Source organism: Hyaena hyaena, unplaced genomic scaffold (assembly GCF_003009895.1).
Source record: "Hyaena hyaena isolate Hyena2069 unplaced genomic scaffold, ASM300989v1 scaffold_474, whole genome shotgun sequence".
In the NCBI taxonomy this organism is placed as follows: domain Eukaryota; kingdom Metazoa; phylum Chordata; class Mammalia; order Carnivora; family Hyaenidae; genus Hyaena; species Hyaena hyaena.
Genome location: NW_024081104.1, coordinates 1,340,679 through 1,356,546, shown reverse-complemented (window position 1 = coordinate 1,356,546; position 15,868 = coordinate 1,340,679). Strand labels below are relative to the sequence as shown.

General features: G+C 51.2%; 1 protein-coding gene across 1 annotated transcript; it reads left to right on the top strand.

The window, feature by feature from the left end:
* The first annotated feature begins 7,531 nt into the window (after positions 1-7,531).
* ZNF517 (zinc finger protein 517) lies at positions 7,532-13,486 on the top strand. Its single transcript, XM_039254107.1, is given in 9 exon segments — positions 7,532-8,152; positions 10,331-10,454; positions 10,568-10,720; positions 11,137-11,263; positions 11,549-11,557; positions 11,560-11,661; positions 12,434-12,901; positions 12,904-13,140; positions 13,143-13,486. Coding segments are annotated over 8 exon segments (1,458 nt in total). The 5' UTR covers positions 7,532-8,152; positions 10,331-10,421; the 3' UTR covers positions 13,472-13,486.
* The last annotated feature ends 2,382 nt before the right edge of the window (positions 13,487-15,868 follow it).

Here is a 15,868-nt window from a genome sequence, read left to right as displayed (position 1 = left end):
CTTCCGGCACGGCCGTAAGCCCAGTGCACGCCGGGATTTGTAGTCATTCCGCGAGTGCCGTCGGCCCTTTCCCGGCCGCCGTGGCCTCTGCGCAGGCGCATTGGGATGGCAGGTCCCGCGGAGCCCAGGGTCCCTGAGGTCACAGATGACCCGATCTGCAGCCGGGTCCGTGTGGGCGGGGCCCGGGAAGAGGCTGGAGGGAAGTCCGGACATCAAAGAAGTCTCCCGGAGGGCGAGCGTTGCCCACTAAGCGGCCGAGGAGACCCACTGAGGGGTTGAGTGACTTTCCAGGGTTAGGTACCCCCCCCCCCCCGATAGAGCGACTTACTCCGGGCGCGGAATAGGAGGACTGCTCTCTCGGCCTGAGGTTATTAGCTTTTTTGTAGGGCAAGGACCCCTTTCTAGGGTGAGGTCCATTCTTGTAGGGTTGTGAGCCCCCTTTTAAAATGGGTGGACCGGAATACTACATGGCAACGAGAAAGAGTGAAATCTGACCACGTGTAACAACATGGATGGACCTTGAGGGTGTTATGCTGAGCGAAATAAGTCAGGCAGAGAACAAATATCATATGTTTGCACGTACAGGAGGGTTAGGAGGAATTTAACGGAGGACCAAGGGGGAGAAGAAGGGAGGAAATAGTGGGGGAGAGGGAGAGAGGCAAACCATGAGAGACTCTTGAATACTGAGAACAAACTGAGGGCTGATGGGGGTGGGGGGGGCAGGGGGGAGATGGGCATGGAGGAGGGCACTTGTGGGGATGAGCACTGGGTGTTATATGAAACCAGCTTGACAATAAACTATTTGTAAAAATTTATTAATTAATTAATTTTTAAAAAAGGAAAAAAATAAAATGGGTGGGCCGTTTGCAGGAACGTGGTGGTTTATAGAAGACGGGGGTGTACACTAAAGAGCAAATGTTCAACCACCGCCACTGCGGCTGCTCCGGGGACGCTGCGACTCTGCGCTGATAGGTTTATCGGAAAGGTTAGAATGGGCGTACCTGGAGGTGGGCCTTGGGGAGAGAGACAGGGGCATCCTGGTCTTTGCTTGGACGACCAGGGCACGGCATGGTTGGCGGGGGTCGAGGAGGTTGCCAGAGAGACTGGGCGACAGTAGAGGTGCGGGAGTCTTAGTTGGGATGGTCGGACCCCCAGGGAGGAGGAGTGTCGCCCTCCTGCCCCCTACATCACTCTCTCCCAGGCAGGTGGAGGAGGGGACGCGAGGCCAGGAAATGGAGAAGGCGAAACTGGGGGCTTGAGAAGGGGGAGAAGAGGGTGAACCATGTCACTTGCCAATGGGAGGAAAGGGAAGGAGGACTGGATAAGTGACCCTGACGTGAAGGAACACGATGACCCTGTTCAGAACCCTATGGGGAGGGGTGGGTGCGGTTGGAGCTGAGAAAGGGAACAGCTGGTAGGGGACCCTGGGAGCGTGAGCTGGGTTAAAGATCAAGTCTGCCAGAGCAGGGAGCCCCAGCCCGGGGGGATGCTGTGAGTGAGGGCTTCCCGGAGTCACACCCCTGAGGAGTGGGAGGCGCCTTCAGGAGAGGGTGCCTGGAGTTTAAGACCTGGGGGATGGGACCCCTGTCTGAGTGAGAACTGCCCACGTGCTGGTCCAGGTAGAGCTTCTTGACTAGGGCTGTGGGTGTGGAGGTGAGACCAGTGGAGGGAGAGGTAGCAAGGTAAGGGAAGTGAGGGCAGAGGTCCCAATGGACAGAGGCTTGCACTCAGGACTTTGCAGTAGGGTGTTTGCTGGTACCAGTGAAGGCAGGTAGGCCTTGGAGGGGTGGTGGCAAGAAAGTAAGAAGAAAGGAGGATGGGGGGGCATGTGGCCATAAGCTGAAGCAGAGAAGCAGAGGGTACTGGTGAGGCCCCAAGGGAGGCAACAAATGGGTTGGCAGGGATGGGGGCTCAGGAGGCAGCACAGCCCTGGCAGGGCAAGGGGCTGAAGGGTGATGTGGGAAACAAAGGCAGAAGGGAATGGCAGATGAAATTAAATTTCCTTATAAGCTGGAGCCCATTGGCAAATACTTGAGGCAGGCAGAGTAAAATGTTTCTCCATGAACTTCCTACTGCCTTAGTCTAATGCTTTGCTAGAAGGGAAAAGAGCCTTAGTTTGACAATAGCTAGGCCCCCAGTATCCTGTGAGAATTCTTTACCATATGCAGATCTCATTGGGAAGTTCCCCTGGACTTTGCCTTCCCACCCCGCCCCCCACCCCCAGCTCCATAGTATATAACTAGTCTGGTCCCTTTCTGCACATAGGTCCTATCCCCATACTTTAATAAAATCACCTTTTTCCACTAATGACATTTCAAGAATTCTTTCTTGGCTGTCAGTTCCTTACCCCATGAACCCCATTATCACCCCAAAAAAACTTCGTCAAGGGGCACCTGGGCCTCCTTGGGCAGAGTGAGGGGTTTTGAGAGCAGCCCAGGATAGGCTCAGAGGACCAGAAAGGTGCAGGGAGTTGGGGACAGTACTTGGACACTCAGGCCATAGGGTCCCTAAGAAGGTCACATAGGTCTCTCAGATGAGATATGGTGGGGAGGGCCCCCCTCTTTCTCTTTACCCTAGAGCTCAATGCAGCCAGAAGGTGGCTAACCAGGCCTACTGCAGGACGTGTGTTCAGAGCCTTGCCATAGGGGGATGGTCAGTATTGCCAGCCCAAGATTTCCAGGGGATGTCTGCCAGCTGTGAGGCCTCATTGGGGGTTCTGGGCCCAGGGAAGCCTCAAGAAGTGCTGTTCTGGGGGAGGGAGGCAGGGGGCTTGCCTGCTTGGATGCTTCCTCCTGAAGGCCTACCTGGAGATGGCAAGCATGGACTTAAGGGAGGGTAACCAGTTCTGGGGCTCTCTGAGGTACAGACGCTTGCCTGATATTTATTGTGCCCCTGCCTCATGCTCAGTGCATCTGTCCTTGCAGAGAGGGGGGTCCTGGCTGGTGTCCTCCGCCTTCAAAGTCCAGAGACCTCTGACTTGGCCCCATCTCAATAGCCTGAATGTCAATCTCCATGTGAGAGGCCACCAAGCCTGGCACACAGCAGGGACTCCACAAATCTGGGTCACCTAAAGATGGGGGCTCTCTAGGGACAGCCACACTGGGCATGGGGTTCTCAAGCTTTCAAGAGGGGCCCATTTGCCTCTACCCCCAGATAGGCACCCTTCCCCCCTTCCTGTACCATCCAAGGGTACCTCTTCCCAGCATTGCAAACTTTATTCTTAGAAGTTCTTAATTTTCTTTTAAAGTTGTTTTTAAAATATTTTTGTCAGGTACACACAAGAGTAATTTAGTATAAACATGCATGACCATGACTCTTCTGTCTTGTTCCACTTGGCTCCCCACCTCCATATCAACTGCCCCCAGGCAAATAACAACACTACACTTCTATTCTTTCATAGGGGACACTATTCTTTCATATAGGAACAATAATACTGTCTTTCGCAGGGTTATTGTGAGAGTTGAGTGAATATACACAAGATACATGAAGCACACCTACAAAAGCCATCAGGGCTAAAGAAGTCAGAGTGAACACATTTAGGCACCAATAGGAGACGTGTTTTGAGAGCAACCAGAAGAGAGCCCGAGGAGGCTTTGAGGTCCCCAGACAGAATCAGCTTGTTGACATGGATGCTAGCTTCACAGGGTGTTCAGGGTGTGAAAATTCACCGGGCAGTGTGCTGAAGGTATTTGTCACTCCTTTCTATGTATTCTACTTTTAAAAATTGCAGAGGACCAGCCTCTGCAAGCCAGGGTTGGCCTGGAGAGTGATGGTTGGCATCGGCGAAAGAAGACACGGAGCCAGCCTCTTCAGGTGGACTGCTCAAATTTATTTTTCAGCTTAGGGTTTTTATATGGCAAATTCAAACAATCATGCTTAAACAATTTACATTTTTTGAGTACAGTCATGGGACTTAACATTTCTAAGTTTTCTTGGCAACAGTGATTTCATGGTACGTAATTTCCACTTCAACCAATAAAATTTAACCAGGTAGTCATAACTAAGTTTTACATTTTCTTTACTACGTTTGTCTTGGTATCTAAGGATAAGTGAAGTATATTGCCAGAATACATGAGATCACGGTGCCCTTTAATTGTTTAAGTTCAGTGGGCGTGCAAAAACAGGATATACCTGTACCCGCAGTTGTAGGTAACAGACTCTCACAACCCCTTACTAAGAAAGAACAATGTCAACATTTATCATAGATGACGTATGGAAATGTTTTACGTGGATCAACTAGAATTTGGTCTCTGCATTTACCAATCTCATTCTTTGACGAGAACAATCCATAAGTTGCCTTACAGGCTTGAGGTCAGCAGGCAATTATTTCTCTAACACTTTTTTGAGAAAGTCCTCCACAACTAGTAAGTCTTGTTTTTGTCTCTGCTTATGGCGTAATATGTATTCTTACTGGCAATTAGACTCATACAAGGAAAATGAATTCTAGGTCTCTCATAGACCCAATGCATACTGGACTGTCTCCAATTTTGCTAATTGCTACAATATTTATTAGACAACATCTGATTGAGGGGGCAGACATGATATTTAGGTACATTCCATTTTGGAGGAAGGGGGGAACTTTGGATGATTCTGGTTTCATATTAACCCTAGAATAGACTCACAGCAGAAGTGAGAGTAAAAGGTACAGACAAAGTAGAGAAGAAGAATTCTTCCGGGGGTTCTTCTGACTGCATTGCAGTCTCTTCCCTGGGCCTTGCCATCAGGGCTGACCTGTGCAGTTTCAGTCTCCGGCAAAAAATATTGTACTTTTAAGAAAGTGTGCATGAAAACAGGTAAAAATTCTTGGGATATCTTTGGACCTCCAAAAGCTGCGGAAAAGGGGTGGGGTCCAACTCTGTATCTCCAAGTAGAAAAGGGGGCCCCAGTTAATACCTGGGATAAAATTGGAGTAAAGGATAATTCTTATATATAAATATCCAAAGCAAAACAAAAATGAAGGAAAATATACATGTTGAGACAAACCAAACAAAATTTAAGTGAAAAGAAGAGTCAGTTCTTTCATGCATGCTTTCATTATCTGAATATATGCACTGAAAGGTTATAAGTGTATGTAAACAGGCGTATCTCATTTTACTACGTTTCGCAGATACAGGTTTTTTTTTTTTTTTTTTTTTTTTTTACAAATTAAAAGTCTGTGGCAACCGTGAATTAAGCAAGTCTGTTGGTGTCCTTTTTCCAACACCATTTGCTCCCTTGTGTCTCTGTCACATTTTGTGTAATTCTTGAAATATTTTAAACTTTTTCATTATTATTTATTATAGTAGTCAGTGATAGGACTTACCCAAAGTTCAGATGATGGTTAACAGTTTTTAGCAATATTTGTTTTTATTTTTAAAGTTATTTATTTATTTTGAGAGGGAGAGTGCAAGCTTGAGCAGGGGAGGAGCAGAGAGAAGGGAGAGAAAGAATGCCAAGCAGGCTCTGCTTTGTCAGCGCAGAGCCTGATGTGGGGCTCCTGCTCACAAACCATGAGATGGAGAGTCAGACATTCAAACTACTGAGCCGCCCAGGTGCCCCTAGCAATAAAATATTTTAAAATTAAAGTATGTATGTTGCTTTTTTAGACATAATGCTCTTGCACACTTAATCGACTACTGCATAAACATAACTTTTATGTACACTGGGAAACCAATAAATTAATTTGTTTTATTACTATTATTCACTTTACCTCAGTGGTCTGGAACCAAATTTCCAATATCTCCAAGGTATGCCCGTATATCTTTATATATATATGTATGTATATACATATAAATTTCTTTGTGAGTATCCTACAAAGTATTTTCATTTTCTTTCAATTCCAGGTATGATTTTCTCTTCCTCCCATGAGTTATTTTGCAGGTTGCTATTTAGTTTCCAAGCATATTTGTTGAAACTATTTAACCATAACTAAATTTGATATCCTATTTTCAGATACTGTAGCTTGTATAATGCCAATTACTTGCAATTACTTGCCTTTCTTGGGGCCCCTGGGTAGGTCAGTTGGTTAAGTGGCAGATTTCGGCTCAGAGCTCTGTGCTGACCGCTCAGAGCCTGGAGCTGCTTCGGATTCTATGCCTCCCTCCCTCTCTGATCCTACCCCACTCGCACTCTGTCTAAAACATAATTTTTTGGGGCGCCTGGGGGGCTCAGTCGGTTAAGCGTCCGACTTAGGCTCAGGTCATGATCTCATGATTCATGGGTTCGAGCCCCACGACAGGCTCTGTGCTGACAGCTAGCTCAGAGCCTGGAGCCTACTTCAGATTCTGTGTCTCCCTCTCTGACCCTCCCCTGCTCACACTGTCTCCCTCTCTCTCAGAAATAAATAAAAATAAATAAATAAAACATAGTTTTTAATGTTTATTTTAATTTAAAAAATTTTAAACATTTATTTATTTTTGAGACAGAGCATGAGCGGAAGAGGGGCAGAGAAAGAGGGAGACACAGAGTCTGAAGTAGGCTCCAGGCTCTGAACTGTCAGCACAAAGCCCAACGTGGGGTTCGAACTCATGAACCACGAGATCATGACCTGGACTGACACTTAACCAACTGAGCCACCCAGGCGCCCCTATTTTTACTTTGATTGACAGCGTGACCAGGGGAGGGGCAGAGAGAGAGCAAGGCAGACACAGAATCTGAAGCAGGCTCCAGGCTCTCAGCACAGAGCCCTACACGGTGTTCGAACTCACCAACCGTGAGATCATGACCTGAGTTGAGTCACACGCTTAACCGACTGAGCCAGGCTCTCCCCCCCCCGCCCCCAAATAAAAATACAGATGCCTCCTTTGCTGCCTCCTAGATTTTCGGCTATTGTGTCCCTCTTCAAAAAGTTGGTCTCTGCTTTTGCCCTTTTTTAAAAAATAAGAAAACATGTACAGAGAAACAAGAGATTTCATTGCATAAGAGTAGTTTATTTAAATTCTTTTTAAATCATTATATATGTAACCATTTACTCCTAAGCAGCGATTTGTGCGTGTGCTGGGTCACACTGTAAAGCATTTTTTTTTTTACTGTGTCACAAAAATTTGAAAGACACAATCGTAGAGAAGCTTTTTCAGACTGTAGGGGAAGAAGGTGAAAGGATATACAGGCCCTCTCCACACTGCCTTTGCAACTTGCTTGATTTTGTAATTCTGTAAAAATAAAAAGTTAAAAGGGAGAGGTCGCTGCTTCAGAATCCGGTTGCCTGGAATGATGCTCGAATTTTCTATTGGCCTTTCTCAAGGTCTCGCGTGGACGCGTCTGCTCTTAGGCTTGGGGACCCTGCGTCGGGACCCCCGACTCCCACAGTGGGCTCGCCCGGCTGACTTGGGGGTTCACGCGGGATCCGGTCCAGAAAAGCGCCCCGCCCTCGGCGGCCCTCTCCATCACCAGGCGCGCGCCGCAGAAGCCAGGAGGCGCCCACCTCGGAGCGTGGTCCTCCGAGCCTCCTAGAGCGGCGCTGGAGCCCGTTTCCGGGGGCGGGCCCGGCCCGGCCCGACTGCTCCCGGCGCCCCCCGCGCGCGGCCCCGGAGAGCGGCCCAGGGTGAGTAGGCCTGGCCGCGGGGCGGGGACCGGAGTGGGGTGAGTGTGGCTCTCCGATCCCCGCCTGGCTGAGGCTGTGGTCTGCACAGAGGCCGCGCGGAGCACCGCGGGGGCGCTGATAGCCGGCGCCGCCCCCTCGCTTTTCCTTCGGTTCTGGGCCTTAGGGAGGGTCCGGGGTCCCGTTCCCTCCGGCTGGCGCGGCAAGAGCGCGGGCTGGTCCCGAGCTTTGCCTCCCCAGAGCCTGGGTGACAGCGCAGACCTGAAGCTGCAGGGGTAGGAGACTCGAGAGGACCAGTTCTGTCCGGGCTGCGTCCCCCGCGGCCTCACGCCTGCAGCTGCCTGAGTGCACCCGCTGGGGAGCAGCTGTTGCCGGCTGGCCACCCCCAAATACTGCCTCTCCCTGCACCCTCGTTTCCTAGCCAATTGTCAGCCCTTTCGCTGTCACGCTTTACCCTGTGCGGTTCTTCCCCCTTTCCCTCATTCATTGGGACACAGGCATTCGGATTACTTACCTCGTCCTGAGGACCCTTCTAGTGCTGGCGACACTGCAGTGAGGGGCAACATTCCTGGCTTCAGGGAGCATCCGTTTGTAATAGAAGGGAGGCATTGATGCAGTAGAGGCAACAAACAAGTAAGAAAGTTGGGTGTTTTTGCTTTGTTTCGTTTTTTGTTTTTTGGGAGAGACCGCAATCGAGAGGGGGTGGAGTAGAATGTTAATTAAGCAAGCTCTATGCCCAGCTGGGCTCCATCCATTTCAAGGGCTATGAAGAAAATGAACCAAGAGGATAGGTTTGTGAGAGATAAGAAGTTAGGGGTGGCTGTAGGTGGGCAGGGAAGTTCTCTCCAAGAAGTTAACATTTGAACTGAAACCTGGTAGCTGACAGTCCTTGCTAATCCCTTGTAGGCAAAGGAAAGTGCACCAGAATGGCCTTGGCTAGTTTGAGTAACAGAATGCCAGCTTGGCTGCAGTGTAGTACCCAAGGAGGTAGGTGACGGAGTGGAGCAAGGTGCCCCAGTCCCCGGAGGAACAGTTTTATTCTAAATTGGAGGGAAAGAATGACTCTTGCTGGTCCTCCAGGCCCCAATTGAATGTCATCCCTCTCCTCCCCCCAGCCAAGAAGTCTTCCCTGATCCCCCATCTAAGTTAGCACTCTCCTTCTGCTTCATATTTTCTCTCTCAGGACTCTGAGCAGGAACCTAATCTGTTTTGTTATTATATCCCCTGCTCCACTGTTTTCAACTCAGCACTGTTTTTCTCACATTAACTTATTCCCTGGTTCCAAAGGTAGAACTAAAATTAAGTCTTTTCCCCTCTACCCAGGTGGCCCCTCGCTGAGGACATGCATTCGCCAGAAATAAGCAAACAGACCAGCATGGCAACATGCCCTCCTAACTGTGGAGAGGGGTATATGTTGAGTTGAGAGCCAGGTCTTCTCTTGAGATGCTCATCCTCATAAGATGCTCTGGTTGTCTTGTGAGGTTGAGGAGGACAGTAGCTCTGTCAACAGGGGCAGCAGCAATGGTCCACACAGACTGCCCTGGACAGAGAGCCCGGTGCGGTGTCTAGTGGTGGTATGGCTCTGCTCTTTGCATTTGCCGTTTGTGTGTCTGGGCACAGATGACCCACCAAGCCTCTCAGATCATCTGGTGTAGCCTCTTATACTCTCACATGTTAAAAGGACTTTCCTGCCAGATGTCACCTCATAGCATCATAACCGCAGGATTTCTGCTGTTGCCTAAAAGGGACATCACTTTACAAAGAGGCAGCTACTTAGGAGGCTCAAGCCCCGCAGAAAAGGGTACTCTAGGTACCTCCACCCAAACACAGGAGCTCAAGTGTCCATTGAGGAAGGGACACAGAGACCAGGGTCTATTCTGAACACCTAGCCAGAGCAGAATTGTATTTATTGGTTTTTAAATAATTTTTCCCCAACTGCACCACATATTTGAAAATAAGCAATAAGTCTTAGAGAATTCAGAAAAATGAGAAGGAAAATAAGAACTACTTTGAAAGAAACTAAGGTTAATGGGCTGTGGTGTGTGCTGCCAGATTTATTTTTTTGCTTATAGTCTGCTTATTTCATGTAGTAATGTAGTAAGACCATTTTCTGGTGTCCACAACGTGGTTTTCCTGGCTGCAGAATCACCCACTGTCATGGAACCACTCATTCATGCCACAAATCCTTGCTGAGCACATGCTGTGTATCGGGCCCTCCCCCAGAGCCTGGGGGTACAGCATGAATAACCAGACTGCAGGCCTCATCTCATGGGCGTAGGTGGATAAGAAGCAAGTAAGTTGACTGTATTATGTCAGACAACAGGTGCTGTGGATGAAAATAAAACAGGGAATGAGGATAGGGAAGGAATTCTGGGGTGGAGGTAGCATTTTATTTTATTTTATTTGTTTAAAGTTTATTTTGAGAGAGAGCACACATGCATGTGGGGGAAGGGCAGAGAGAGAGGAAGAGAGAATCCCAAGCAGGCTTCACTCTCCATTCTGTCAGCATGGAGCCTGACGCAGGGCTTGAACTCACGAACTGTGAGCTCATAACCTGAGTCATACTCCTACCTGACTGAGCCACCCCGACACCCGGGGGTAGCATTTTAAGTAGGATGGTCCCAAAAGACATTTCTGGGAAAATCAGGAGTGAGAGGTGGAGCCTTGTGGCCTCCACAGGTGTGGGTGAGCAGGCCTCAGGTTGCTGCTTTTTGGGATGTGAGGGGTCATCTGGGCTGACCGGGATGTCCTTGCCCCATGTCTTATGCTTTCCTGTCTTTTCTGTATCTGGGTGGTCCTTTTGGGAAACAGGGACAGGGGTGGATGGGCCTTAGGCCTGGGCTCTTTCTACTCAACAATCACAGCCCCCAGCGCCTGCCTTTCCCCTGAAGGGGACCTTGGAATGGCGGTGCCACTTGCGACGCGCAGACTCCAGGTGAGTGTCCCCTTTGAGCCTTTTGGCTACCTTCATCCCCATCCTCAGCTTTTCAGCCCTGAGGACCTTCCCAGGGGGCCCCAGGCCTACCCATGTAGCTCCCACTTCTGCAGGTGGATCACAGGGATGGATTCTGTAATCCAAGGGTCAGCCTCCTCCTTTTGAAGACTCACAATGGCTGTGTCAACTCCTTCGTGAGGCTTTGGGCAGAAGTAGGCCGCCCACGGTCTTCTGCAGCCCCTGAGCTTCCAGGATCAGCCAGCAAGGTCAGGATCCCTGTCCCTCCCCAGCACTTGCCTCCATCTGGTGTGAATGGTCAGACCTTCTTGGTGCACACAGCCTTTGGCTTCTCTCCTAAGAGCAAAGAACCAGAGAACAGGACAGGAACTCTCCCCACAGGTGTGGAGGCTCGGCCACCAGCATCTCAAGGGTGCCCCTACCTAGGCCAAGGTTGAGACCCTCACTTCTCCCATGGCTTTGGCAACAGGACTGTTCCACTTTTCCTTTTCCTTGGGAGTGCTGAGGTATCCCCTTCCTCCCGCCCCGTGCCAGACCTTGGGAATGCAGCAGTGATCATACAGAAGCCTTGACTCCCGGGGCTGAACAGGTGGCCTGAATATCCCTGACGTGTCTTCGCATCTCCTGGCCAGATAGCCCCAGACAGCAGGGTTTGTGGTTGCAGGAGGCCGTTGTGTTTGAGGACGTGGCCGTGTACTTCACAAGAATAGAGTGGAGTTGCCTGGCCCCTGACCAGAGGGCGCTGTACAGGGATGTGATGCTGGAGAACTACGGGCACGTGGCCTCACTGGGTGAGGCTTCCCTGTCCATCCTGGGGCTGGGCTCAGACACAACCCTGCTTCTTCCACCGGCCTCCTGGGGGAGTTGGTTCCTTTCTAAATTCGAAGTCTCACATGTTTGGAGGGGAAGTTGGAGGGGTCCCCTCTCATCCCTCCATGGCCACTCAGTTGCCCTGCTCCTGGGAAAGTAGGTGTTCCCTACCCACTCCAAGTGTGTGTCCTCTGAGGCCTCAGGCAGCCGGACATCCTTCCTTCCTCCTGCTCCCTGACGCGTGCTGCTCTCCTCCCTGCATGTAGGCTTTCTTGTTGCAAACCAGCGCTGATCTCCCTCTTGGAGCAAGGGGAGGAGCCAGGGGCTTTGATTCTGCAGGTGGCTGAGGAGCCAGAGACCATAGCCTACCTGTGCCCAGGTAAGTGCAAGGCACAGCAAGGCCTGGCCTTCACACAGCTCCTTGTAGTTCCCTGGTGCTTGGAAGACTATACATTTGGCTCCTCCCAGCATGGCCAGATTTCCTACTAAATACCTTGCTTGTCATCCAAGGTCACCCAAGACTAACTTGTACAAGAAACGCAAGTGCATGAATATCCTTCCTGGTGCTCTGAGGTGTCGGGGCAGATCTGGGGGGGAGGGAGTGTGAGAGGACCCAGCAGGGAAGACCCTTGAGCTGCTTTGATTCTCCCAGCATCCTGTGGCTCACATGCCAAGGGCTGAGCTTGGGGCTGCAGAGGCTGCAGAAAGGGAGGAGAGGTGGCCTGTCGTCCATGGCGGCTGCATAGGCAGGACCCTAACATGTCTACCGAGTGGATGAACTGTGGGTGAGTGCCCAGAGGAAGAGGGAAGCACAGGATGGCAGTACCCCACACACTGCAGGCCCTACTCCTGCATCAAGACTGCCACCCCCCACCCCCTACCTCTGCCCCAGTACTTCGGGCCAAGCTGTGCCCTCCCCTCTCCTCCTGATGCCCCTCCCTGGTCATGAGTTTCCCTCCTGAGGTAACCTCCCACAGTGCTTAACCTTCCTTTGGATCCTCTTATACAAACCCTGATTTTACGGTTTCTTTGTTGTGAGAAGTTCCCGAACCTCCCTACTTCTTTGATATAAGGATTCTGTCTTCAAATCAGAGTTCCTTTCGTGAATATAGAGGTGAGGTCATCTTTCCATTTCCTGTTTATTCTTCCAGATTCTAGGGTGGAGGCTGGGGTCAAGGAGTCTTCTCTGAGGAGAGTGTCCTCTAAGCAGTTGGGACTATTGGGCACAGTTTGGGGGCGCCTCCCTGAGGAGAGGAATGGCCGTCCTGAAGATGAGCCCGATAAACGACCCCGCGACCCCCAGGCAAGCGGCCCCGGTGGGGAACTTAGCGTATCCCTGGGTGCCCTGGAGGCAAAACAGCCAGGCTCGGGCCCTGCGGAGGCCGTTGGGGAGAGAGCGCACAGGTGTGCTTGCGGCAAGGCCTTCAAGCAGAGCTCCATCCTGCTGAGACACCAGCTGATCCGCACGGAGGAGAAGCCCTTCCGGTGCGGCGAGTGCGGCAAGGCCTTCCGGCAGAGCACCCAGCTGGGCGCGCACCGCCGCGTCCACGCGCGGGACAAGCCGTACGAGTGCGGCGAGTGCGGCAAGGCCTTCGGCCGCAGGTTCACCCTCAGCGAGCACGCCGCATCCACAGCGGGGAGAGGCCCTACGCGTGCCTGCAGTGGTGCGGGCAGCGCTTTATCCGCGGGGCCTCGCTCCTCAAACACCACAGGCTGCACGCCGGGGACAGCCCCCGGGAGGACGGCGGGGCCCGGGCGCCCCCGCGCGGCGCCGCACGCAGGGCCGCCTCGGGCGCCAGGCTGTTCGAGTGCCCCGTGTGCCGGAAGCCCTTCAAACACAAGTCCTTGCTGCTTCTGCACCAGAGAAGCCGTTCGCGTGCGGGGAATGCGGCAGGGCCTTCAGCCGGAAGCCCAGCCTCCCCCTGCACCGGAAGACCCGCACCAGGGAGACGCCCTTCGCCTGCACCGAGTGCGGCAAGGCCTTCCGCGGGAGCTACACGCTGAGCGAGCACTACCGGCTCCACAGCGGCGAGAGGCCCTACCGGTGCCGGGCCTGCGGCGGGGCCTGCCGCCGGCTCTCAGCCCTTCTCCAACACCAGAAAGTCCACGGACCCGAGGGCTCGCGGGGCGCTGGGGAGCACAGACGGGTGCCCCACTGGGCTCCCTGTGGAGTTGATAAAAGGCGGTGAACCCATGCCAGGAGGGGCCCCAAGGCAGAACGCTGTCAGTGCCCCCTGCTCGGCTGTGCGGCAGGGCGTCGAGAAGGTGGTGAAGCAGCCTGAGGGAGGGGCCGTGAGGAAGGCCGGGCCAGAGGGGGTCCCCCCACGACTTTGAGCCCAGAGGCCCACAGGAGAGCAGCGTTTTTGAACCATCCAAGTCTGTGCCTGGAGGCGCACGCAGGCTTCAATACATCAAGTGGGGATTGCGGGTGGGGTTGGTTTTCTCTTTCCACTCCTGTTTTCCAGATATTGACGGGTTGGGGGTGGGGAATCTGTTGGCTTTTTTTTTTTTTTGGATGTTCATTTGTTATTAGGATTGACCAAAATCCTGCAAAATCAAACTGTTTGCAGGGGACCCAGCCACCTAGTGGGAGAAGGAGGGGCATAGGACTAGAATCCACACAGCACCTGGCATTGGGGTGCTTGGAATTCTCAGGTGGACCATGGGCTTGTTGACGAGCCAGGGCAAAGCTGGAGGGGTAGTGGCTGAAGCAGGACTGGGGAGTGGGGTCTGCAGGCTCCCAGGCAGTACCTCCAGAGCCCCAGCCAGGCTGAGTGTGATCCCTCGCCAGGCCTGTCAACAGAAGGTGTTCACTGGGGAGAAGCTTCCCAGGTGCCCACTGGTGAGGGAGGCCATCTCTTAGTGACCGCTTTTCATCAGCTTCCCCACTCCAGGAGCCCTGAGAACACTGAGGAGCTTCTGCGGCATCTTATAAAAATTGTGCCAGAAAGGAAGCAACCAGCCCCAAGCAGAGCTGAAGGTTTGACCAGTAAGTGTGTAATTTTTAAAATCATTTCCCCCCAAATATAAATTTATTGTAGGACATTTGGGAAATGCAAAAACTTAGAAATGTAAAAAATTGCCCTTTGTCTCACTGCAGAGATCACTACTGTGATGTTTGGTGTGTTTTCTTAGCCTCTTTAAAAAATTTTTTTTTATTCTAATGCTTATTTATCTTAGAGCATGAGTTGGGGAAGCACAGAGAGAGGAGAAAGAATCCTAAGCAGGTTCTGTGCTCTCAGCAGAGCTTGGCCCCACGAATCACGAGATCATGACCTGAGCCGGGAACAAGAGTTGGACAGTTAACCGACTGAGCCACCTAGGCACCCCCTTAGCCTCTTTTAATTAAAAAAAAAATTATTTAATAAATTAAAAAAATTTTTTTTTTGAGAGAGAACAGGGGAGGGGCAGAGAGAGAGGGAGGTACAAAATCCGAAACAGACTCCAGGCTCTGAGCTATCAGCACAGAGCCTGATGTGGGGCTCAAACTCACAGACCATGAGATCATGACCTGAGCCGAAGTTGGACGCTTAGCCAACTGAGCCACCCAGGCGCCCCAATAGAGAATTTTTTAAATGTTATTGTTGAGAGAGACCGGGAGACAGTCTGAAACAGGTTCCAGGCTCCAAGCTGTCAGCACAGAGCTAGACATGGGGCTTGAACCCACGAACTGTGAGACCATGATCTGAGCCAAAGTTGGACGCTTAACCAAGTGAGCCACCCAGGTGCCCTCCCCCCACCCCTGACAGCCTCTTTCTAATACACATGTATGGATATTCGTTTTACAAATCAGGGCTTACTTTGCTTAGAACCACGTCCCTGCTGACTGGATGCTGCCTGTGCATCTGCCTCCTCGTATGGCTTCCGTAGCAGACCCCTCATTGTCATACACCTGTCCTTGCCCCACACCTTCACTGTATTTGTTGGCCCCGTAGCAGGCATGTGTACATTTGCTTGTGTCCGTGTGCCTTCCTTGTGGCTGAGGTGGACTTTCCCCATCAGGGGTAGGGCTGTGGAGGGATGTTTGTTGGTTTATTTTTTTTTAACGTTTTATTTATTTTTGAGAGAGGGATAGAGATGGCATGAGCAGGGGAGGGTCAGAGAGAGAGAGGGAGACACAGAATCTGAAGACAGGCTCCTGGCTCTGAGCTGTCAGCACAGAGCCCAATGTGGGGCTCGAACCCATGAACTATGAGATCATGACCTGAGCTGAAGTCGGACGCTTAACAGACTGAGCCACCCAGGCGCCCCGTGGAGGGATGTTTTTAATCATTTGATTAATCATGAAAAATGCCACCCTTGTTTTCGTTTATATTTCCTGGCCTTTTCATGAGTAAATTGCCTGTAAGCCCTTGTATCTGTTTTTATTAGGTTTGTAAGCCTCTGTGTTGAGCTCCAATCCCTTTCCCTTAATATCTGTTTCTTCAATTGTGCTACAACCCACAGGTTTTTTGGTGGTGGGTGGAGATGGGATGGAGGCTGCTTCCTACAACTCAGGAAGTGATATGTCACAAACATTTTCTCCCAGTTCCTTATTTGCTTTTAGTTATAAGGTTTTTTTTTAAATTTTTTTTAATGTTTTATTT